This window comes from Trachurus japonicus, chromosome 21 (genome assembly GCF_045865225.1).
Source record: "Trachurus japonicus isolate A0001 chromosome 21, Traja_1.0".
Classification (NCBI taxonomy): domain Eukaryota; kingdom Metazoa; phylum Chordata; class Actinopteri; order Carangiformes; family Carangidae; genus Trachurus; species Trachurus japonicus.
In genome coordinates this window covers 30,303,030-30,312,622 of record NC_140927.1, presented here as the reverse complement: position 1 = coordinate 30,312,622, position 9,593 = coordinate 30,303,030, and the positions used below count along the sequence as shown (strand labels likewise).

General features: G+C 40.6%; 1 protein-coding gene across 1 annotated transcript; it reads left to right on the top strand.

Annotated features, from left to right (window-relative positions):
- The first annotated feature begins 320 nt into the window (after nucleotides 1-320).
- Nucleotides 321-9,290, top strand: LOC146965545 (dual specificity protein phosphatase 19-like). Its single transcript, XM_085765133.1, has 4 exons — nucleotides 321-569; nucleotides 3,642-3,688; nucleotides 3,815-3,967; nucleotides 9,083-9,290. Exons 1-4 carry the CDS (start codon nucleotides 344-346, stop codon nucleotides 9,287-9,289), a joined length of 633 nt encoding a protein of 210 aa, XP_085621259.1. The 5' UTR covers nucleotides 321-343; the 3' UTR covers nucleotide 9,290.
- The last annotated feature ends 303 nt before the right edge of the window (nucleotides 9,291-9,593 follow it).

Sequence of the window (9,593 nt, the reverse complement as noted above, 5' to 3'; positions counted from 1 at the left end):
CTGCATGTGCAGGATTGTCCAGTGTGGTCTGTTTACTCCACCAGTCTTTTAACTTGATGTTCTTTTTGTACTGTATGTGTTTTTTATGTATGCAACATGTTCCCTGTCTCCGCAACAAATTTCTCCCTGGTGAAGACTAATAAACTAACCTGACCTATCTGAATTACATAACATAACTTTTCCATGATATATTGATTTATTGAGATGCCCGTGTAGGAAATCAATAACCTCACTAACTTTATTCATCTTTCATCTTTCAGGTCCAGTTCAGTTAAACCTAGTCCGGTCCGGTCTGGTCTGGTCCGGTTCATCACAGTCCAGTCCGGTTCGGTCCGGTTCGGTCATGCAGTCCCTGACCCAGGAGATCCATAGCTTCTCACGCACGCGCCTGCGGAAGCAGTGCACTCGCGTGACGTCACTGAGCGGCCGCCGCATCATCGAGACGTGGAAAGGTACCACGATCACGGTGGTGGAAGACCCCGCCCCCCCGGAGGAGAAGACGCTGGGATACGTACCGGACACTTCCTGGGACGTGCAGGTGGGCGCAGTGAAGCCGCACCTGCTGCTGGGTGAGTGACGACACGCAACAATAATAATTAAAAAAAACTTTATTCTTTATTTTTATCTTTATTAAACATGTAAACATGAAGAACAAATACAATGACATACTCATTTCTGTCCATATGTGCAAGAAAGAAAAATCACACCTCCTGCATTACATAGAAATAGAAATCAAAATATTTTCTATAAAGGCTGACCAGAGCCTATAGAGAGTATAAAATTAATGCATGAAATAAATAAAAGAAGTAATCAAAAGGAAAAAAAAAATACAAATAAAAGATACAAGGGGTTCATCACAATTGAAGAATTTCCAAAAGTGTATACAGTTTCTTAGCTTGGGCATTATCTATTTAAGTCACACAACAATTAATAGACAGGAAGCAAAACAAGTGTTGGTACCTGTAGAGTTTTATTGGAATCGTTTCACAGATCATATTGATTGGGAAAAAAAACTTGGATGCTTCCTAACAAGTTTTTAATCACAAATAAGGTTAAGGAGGTTTCTTACAAAATCATACACAACTAGCTATATCCAGCTAATCATTATGCAAAAATGTAAAAAGGACATTAATATTAACTGCTCTTTCTGTAATTTACATCCAGAAACAGTTGTTCATTTGTTCTGGCTCTGGCTCTTACACAAAAAAATTATGGGCAGACCTTAGCAAATGTATTATTGACTCTCTCACTATAGATTTTATTTTACTTTGGGAAAATGTTACTTTTTAATAAATCTGTTTTTATTTCTTGCAAAATTTCATATTCATAAAAGTAAATTTTCTAAGAAAACCCCTTGCTTTTATGTTTTTCAAAAAGAAATGGAACTTTACTTTAAAGGGATAGTTCAACATTTTGGCAAATTGGTCCATTACCATAATCCCTATAGTCATAGCAGTAGGTTCGTTAACTTTAATTATCGGTGCAAGCTATTTTTAGAACGGTGGAGCAGAGCCGCGAGCTGCTCAGAGCTACGCTACGGAGGCTAATGGGATTTCTTTGGTTTCCCTCATCAAACTCATCAAATACACAATCCAACAACTCCACAACGCTCTGGTGGACAAGTTGTGACCTGCACATTCACCACGCTATGAGATAATAACACAACGTTACCAGACAGAGTTGTTTTAGAGGGAAATTCATGCAAAAAAAAGGGCCAATTTGCCAAAATGTTGAACTATCCCTTTAAGCTAATCACCAAATCAGCAAATGAAAAGGCTATTAAAACCATAGACTTTTGTAATATGTATAATAACCTTGTTGTATAATGAACATCACCCCTGTAGAGTATGACGTCACCAGGTAAACTCGAGCATACAGTGATAAAACTGAAGAAACGCACGAGAGGGGAAAGTTTGTCCGGACAGAGACTGAACTCTCCATCAGAGCGCGAGCAGCTGGAGGGTCGCCACCACATCTGGTCACATGACGCGTGGTGACGTCACGGGTCCACCTGTAAAACCCCGACCCATGATCTTAACCAACCATCTACTTAACCAACTGATACTAAATGAGCACACTCAGGTTCAGGTGCTGTGTGATTAAAGGTTAACAACCGCTGATTTATTGATTAGCTGAGCGAAGTGGCTCCTTGAGTCTGACCTGGAACTTTATTAATGATACTTAATCATTAATGACATCTTGAATTTACTGAATAGGATTTAAATAATATAACAAAAACATTATGCCATTAACATTTGACTCGGTGAGTGTATAAAGGTGACGCAGCTTTAATTGTATGAGGGAAACTCAAGTGTTTTACAGAGCAACAAAATCCATTCATTCATTCATTCATTCATTCAACCTTTAGCAGGCCTAGTAGAGACCTGAACAAAGGATAAATAAAAATGTCTTAGACACAAGAAACATCAGCAAAACAACATGAAAATCAAAAAGTGTTGAGAAATAAAACCAAAAATCCACAAAAACATTAAATTAAATAAAATTAAAAACCTTAACAATAATTAAAGTGTTAAAAAAAGGGCGTAGGGATCAGGTAAAACAGGATCATCAGGAAGTAAAGTGTGATGTCGGCCAATTACCTATTAAATATTTTATCATCAGGATGAAAATAAATAAAGTTTATTCTTCGTCAGCTGTTTCATGTTGCAGCTTCATAACAAGAAACATCTGGATCTCGTTTAAAAAACATTAAAACAGTTTTTTAAACTGTAAAACAGATTTCATCACGTGGCAGAAACTGAAGCTTGCGTTGTCACGGTAACGTAGTGGTTTATAATTCATGGCTTCTGATTGGTCACAGCTAATTACTAAATTACAGCTAAACACACATGATGTGGTGGTGTGTATATGTGTGTGTGCGCTCACCTGCTCACAGGTGGAGCCTGATGACACAGTGAGGTCGTCGGCTCATTGCTCCCAAAACATCAAAGACAAACACTTAAAGGGATAGTTCAACATTTTGGCAAATTGGCCCATTGCCATAATCCCTACAGTCATAGCAGTAGGTTCGTTACCTTTAGTGCAAGCTTTTTTTAGAACGGCGGAGCAGAGCCGTGAGCTGCTCAGAGCTACGCTACGGAGGCTCATGGGATTTCTTGGTTTCCCTCATCAAACTCATCAAATACACAATCCAACAACTCCACAACGCTCTGGTGGACAAGTTGTGACCTGCACATTCACCACGCTATGAGATAATAACACAACGTTACCAGACAGAGTTGTTTCAGAGGGAAATTCATGCAAAACCGCTGATGCGCGTTGCCTTCAGGGACAGTTTTTCGGCAACCAGTCTCTGTATTTACCTCTAAAACAACTCTGTCTGGTAACGTTGTGTTATTATCTCATAGCGTGGTGAATGTGCAGGTCACAACTTGTCCACCAGAGCGTTGTGGAGTTGTTGGATTGTGTGTTTGATGAGTTTGATGAGGGAAACCAAGAAATCCCATGAGCCTCCGTAGCGTAGCTCTGAGCAGCTTACAGCTCTGCTCCGCCGTTCTAAAAATAGCTTGCATCGACAATTAAATGTTGAACTATCCCTTTAACTAATTAACTTAATGACTAATTATGCACCTGTGTGTGTGTGTGTGTGTGTGTGTGTGTGTGTGTGTGTGTGTGTGTAGGTTCTCAAGATGCTGCACACGACTTTGGGACACTGAGAAAACACAAGGTGAGTCTGAACTGATCTCTGTTGGGTGCAACTGTGATTATGAGTCTGTTTGTTACGGAGATACAGACTCTTCCTCCTCCTCCTCCTCCTCCTCCTCCTCCTCCTCCTCCTCCTCCTCCTCCTCAGGTGTCTCACATCCTGAACGTGGCCTTCGGCGTGGAGAACGTGTTTCCCGACCTGTTCATCTACAAGACCGTCAGTATCCTGGATCTCCCCGACGCCGATCTGCTGCTTCACATCCAGGACTGTTGTGACTTCATCCAGCAGGCTCGCAGCGAGGTAACACACCCTCACTCACACTGTCACTCTGTCATCAATTTATTATCAATTTATCAATGAACCATTGTCATCTTTTACTCTATAACTCAATCAGTTGGTCTTTAAGCTGCTCGTTCAGGCTGAAGGTCCAGAAAACGTACTGTATCAACGACAGAGAGAGACTGAAGTTCATGGATCATTTATCAGTTTTGATTTGATTAGTTCACAAATCATTTCAGCTTCATTGTTGATATGAGAACAGGAAAATGCAGAGAGGGAGGTCTCACTCGGAGAGATCAGAGAAACTTTCCCGTCTGCAAATGAGAACGAATCTGAACAGAAACAGAAACATCTGGACTCTTGAAACTCACCTCATATCTTCTCAAACCAGATTTTCAGAAACAGACTTCAGCCTGTTGCACAAAAGCAAACATTAAATCCTGCTACAACATATTATCAGGCTGCTATGGTGGCCCTGAGGGCTCAACTCACTGTAAAAACACATACAGAAACGCGATCGTGCAACTAACAGTTTGACAAAACCTCCCAACACAACAGGAAGTGTTTCTGGGGGACACGATAAAGCGAGGGACCAGTCACTTGGCTCAGTGCGCTTGGTTACGCACACACTTTGGTGACGTTTTACTGGTGGAACAAACTTGACCAGTGCAGACTGTCATCTGAGCGCCATTGTGCACACTAGCTCCGACACACACACACACGCACACACACACACACACACACACACACTGTTACTGGGGAATAGGACCTTTTTTCAAAAAAAGAGTCCTATGTTCCCCGCTGTTGCTGGTCGATGGACTCTCTCTACTTATCTGGACTCAATTTTTTTTTTCAATTCAATTTGCTTTATTGGCATGAACAGAGATTTGTTTTTGCCAAAGAATTTTTCACAATACTTACATATATGCACCACAACATTGCAATTCATATTCAGAACAGCACAAAATATAAAACAAATATTCATCAACAATATAAATACAATTAAATACAATTAATACAAATCAACAATATAAATACAAATCTATGCATCTGTGATGTCATACTGAGTCCCTCAGGCTGTGGCAGGCTGATACGTATTTAGCTGCCAGAGGAGCTGCTGTACTAGCAGGACGGAAACATTCTCCTCTGGTGTCAATTTGTGGAACGTTCTTATTTTTTCCTGTATTTTCTCAAAGTGAGAGTTTCTTATTAAGGAGTACTTCTCACAGTAGAGCAGGAAGTGCATCTCTGTCTCTGTCTCTCCTGTGGAGCAGTGACCACAGACACGTTGCTCTCTGGGCAGCCATGTCTGTCGGTGTTGTCCTTTCTCTACAGCCAGCTGGTGGTCACTCAGCCTGTACTTGGTCAGGATCCCTCTTTGTTTTATGTCTCTAACAGTGTGGAGGTATTCGGCCAATTTATATTCTCTGTTCAGAGTTAAATAACAATTTAGTCTGCTTTGAGTTTTTCTTTTCTTTTTCCAATATTGTAAATATAAATCTTTTGATTGATTAATGATGATTTTTATTCTCTGTTGTTTTGGGGCTGAGCTGATGGGAGCCAAGTTACTTAGCTTCACCATCAGCTGAGTGAGGGGGCTGTTTTCCAGGTTCAACTCTTGGGTTTTTAATGTTTTAAAGGGAAGTGTGTCTTTTGGGCTACTATTTATATGGTTCTAAAATGTCTCTACCTGGCCTGTAGCACCTGGTCTCTAAACTTAACCAATGGGACAACTCCACTTCTCACTCAAAGTCACAACTCAACTTCTCACTCAAAAATAGGCAAAAATCTGCAAAGTCACAGCTCCACTTCCAGGTATGGGTACAAAAGTTGCATGTTCCCCGGGTCCTTTTGGGGAAAAGCGGGGAACATAGGACCAGGGGAACATAGGAATGACCCCGTTTTAATCTAAGTGGGTAAAGTGCAAATCAAGCGCGCAGCACTTTTGGTCATTGGAGAAACGGGACACACTTAGACTAAGCCCATGATTAACGCACACGTCAAGTGGCCAAGTGTCTAAGTGTGATCGAGTGTGCAAATTGGGCCAGGCCCAATAAAACGAAGGACCGGTCTGGAGCCTTTAGTTGTTTTCTTCTTGACTTTAGAAGTTGTGCAGACAGCTTCCTGTTAGTGGGTTGGACAATAAGCTGAGTTTGTTTGGTTTATTACAACGTCAATATCGTTATAATATTAATAATAATGTTATTGATCACATGGACTGTTAGCTTAGCATTAGCCTTTAGCCTGGTAACTCACTTTACTGTGTCCTCCAGAAACACTTCCTGTTGTGTTGAGAGTATTTTGTCAAATTGATGAAGTTGTTTTCCAAATTTGAAGCATGTCTGTATTTTTGCAGTGACTTGACCCCTCAGGGCCACCGTAGAAAACAGTCAAAGGTGAAATAATAACTTTTGATCTCTCTCAAACATCTTATTTCAAACTTAATAAAAAACTTAATTAATAAACATTAAGTTTATATACAAAAAAACCATACAAAAACTATAAAACAACAGTCACTGATGTTGCTTTTGTCTCCATCATTAAATCACTGAACTAATTAAATAAAAAGGCGACAGACGGCTGTAGCTCAGGTGAAGCAAAACGACAGGATCAGGCTGAACAACCAGAAACAATCCCATAATGCTCTGGGATTATGGGCAGAGTGAGGCAGATCCCAGGGTCTTAAAACCTCCTCTTCCTCCTCCTCCTCTTCCTCTGCTCTGAATAATAGATGTGTAGTTTTGTTCATGTTTTATTAAACTGCACACAGATCAGATCTCAGTGTCATACAAGCTTTTAGCAGCGAAGCCTGCGACTCACCTTAACATGATACCACACACACACACACACACACACACACACACACACACACGCACACACACACATGGCGAGTGGCGAGTCATTAAGCAGTCATTAGGGGTGTATGATTACAGGAAGTGTGTGTGTTCATTATGATATGGTTCTATGTGGAAATTCCAGACCTGATAATCAAACTGATGCTTTTACTTTGAAAAGCAGGCTCAGATTACCCAGCAGGCCATCTGGCTGGAGGCAATAATGACTGATCAGTTATTGATGCTGTCATGACAACGGTCGGGCCACAGCAGCACCATGTGACCCAGATCCTGGAGTTTTGAGGGACGACGTTTTCTCACATTTTCAGAAATTTGAAATCCAGAGCGTTCAGGAAAGACTTTTACACCAGTTTGTCTTCACTAGAACTGCACGTTCAGAAAGAAAAACATCAAACAACATGATCGAAACATGACTTGAAACTTTAGATAAAGCCCCACAGAAGTGTTTTAAAATAATAAAGTCTATGTTGTGTTGAAATAATGTAAGAAAATTCCAGTACAGATCTGAAAACTGATCAAATACAATACAATACAATACAATAAAACTTTATTGTCCACCATCGTGGAAAATTGCATTCGGATCACCGTAAGAAAAACACATATTTCATTAAAAGACACAGTTAAATACTCTGTTTAAAAAAAAAAAAAAGGAAACAGTTAGAACACAATTAAACATAAAATAAATAAATAAAAAATGGAAAAAGAAATTGAGAGCAGATGAAACCAAATCAAATTTTTGATCTTTTTGAACTTCATCTTCATTTTTTTTTCTTCTTTTCTTTTTTTTTTGCCTGAAAGTTGAATGTATTTGTTCAAAATGTCAGGTTTGGTTGGTTTCACCTGAATGTTTCTACTGTTATGTATAAATATTATCAGCTTCATTAGCTGTAGTGTAGAGATGTATCCTAATATTTTTGGGTATTGTGGAAAAGTTTAGAAATTCTGGCACAAACCTGAAAACACATTAAGCACAAATTTCCAGTTGAATTTTATCTTCAAATGATTAGCTACGTGTGTCTATACATTTTAATTTTATTTTTTTGTCTCTTCGGCTGCAAATTTCATGTCTGATTTTACCTGAATGTTCAGAAGATTTCTCAGATTTCTCTTTTACATATTCTCATGTCAATAGCAACAAGGTTTTTGTTTCCCGGGGTCACATGAGAAGCTTGTTGTGTTTGTGTTTGTGTAGTTGTGGATGCGGTGAACGCACGCAGCACTGACACCTGGGACTCACCGCTTGTGGGTGAGAAGGAAAACAGAAGCTGTAATGGAGACGTAATGAGAATCCAGACACACCAACAAACTAACAAAACAAGCCGCCTATTAACTAAACAGCACGTCAGTGGAGGAACTCACTGGTTGTGATGTTGTTGAGAGTCTCTGGTCTGTTGTTGGTCTGTGGAGCCCCCTGGTGTCCACACAGCATCACTGCAGGTTCCCAACAGCTTTATATTGGGATAAAAATGGGATAATCATGTTGCTGGATGTGCTACTAACAAACTTTTCCTCATTGTGTGTTCTTGAACGCCTCATGGAGCTCTATTGCCTCCGAGTGACCAACAAGAAAAAACAACAATTGTGCAGCTTCTTTAAAGGGATAGTTCAACATTTTGGCAAATTGGCCCATTACCATAATCGATATAGTCATAGCAGTAGGTTTGTTACCTTTAATTGTCATTGCAAGCTATTTTTAGAACGGCGGAGCAGAGCCGTGAGCTGCTCAGAGCTACGCTACGGAGGCTCATTGGATTTCTTGGTTTCCCTCATCAAACTCATCAAATACACAATCCAACAACTCCACAACGCTCTGGTGGACAAGTTGTGACCTGCACATTCACCACGCTATGAGATAATAACACAACGTTACCAGACAGAGTTGTTTTAGAGGGAAATGCAGAGACTGCTTGATGAAAAACTGTCCCTGAAGGCAACGCGCATCAGCGGTTTTGCATTAATTTACCTCAACAACTCAACGTTGTGTTATTATCTCATAGCGTGGTGAATGTGCAGGTCACAACTTGTCCACCAGAGCGTTGTGGAGTTGTTGGATTGTGTATTTGATGAGTTTGATGAGGGAAACCAAGAAATCCCATGAGCCTCCTGTTGTAGCTCTGAGCAGCTCACGGCTCTGCTCCGCCGTTCTAAAAATAGCTTGCACCGACAAATAAACGTAACGGACCTACATCTATGACTATAGCGATTATGGCAATGGGCCAATTTGCCAAAATGTTGAACTATCCCTTTAATAATGGTATTTATGTGTTATTGTCTCTATCAGAAAGGTGTGGTGCTGGTCCACTGTAACGCCGGCGTGTCCCGGGCGCCGGCTGTGGTCATGGGCTACCTGATGTCATGTGACGGCCAGTCCTTCGACGACGCCCTCTCATTGGTCAAATCAGCTCGGCCCGCCTCCTCCCCGAACCCGGGCTTCCTGGACCAGCTCAGGAGCTACAAAACACCAACGATGAACGGATCCAAACACTGAATATTCATACCGATCAATACTACACTATTAATTAGACAGTTTAAAAATAAAGGAGGTAGTACCCAGGGGGCAAAATCCCAGTTTTTTGAAAAACGGACACGGAGCGTTGTAAAAGGTTTGACACCAGAAATGATATCTAGGAACTTCAAGGATTAAAACCTGGGTGGACAACCCGGTCAACTAGCTGCTGGAAAGCTACAGGGGGCTAAAACCCCTTTCTTGGGTCATTTTGCTGGCGAAATGATGTAAATGCAAATATTTAGGTACTACAATGGCATAAATGGTCATACAACTATAAAATTTG

What these genes read in the sequence shown, in the direction of transcription:
- LOC146965545 (XM_085765133.1), top strand. Translation starts at nt 344, where the DNA reads ATGCAGTCCCTGACCCAGGAGATCCATAGCTTCTCACGCACGCGCCTG. An exon ending in GAAGCCGCACCTGCTGCTGG is followed by an intron (nt 570 to 3,641) that starts GTGAGTGACGAC and finishes GTGTGTGTGTAG; the next exon opens with GTTCTCAAGATGCTGCACAC. An exon ending in TCCAGCAGGCTCGCAGCGAG is followed by an intron (nt 3,968 to 9,082) that starts GTAACACACCCT and finishes TGTCTCTATCAG; the next exon opens with AAAGGTGTGGTGCTGGTCCA.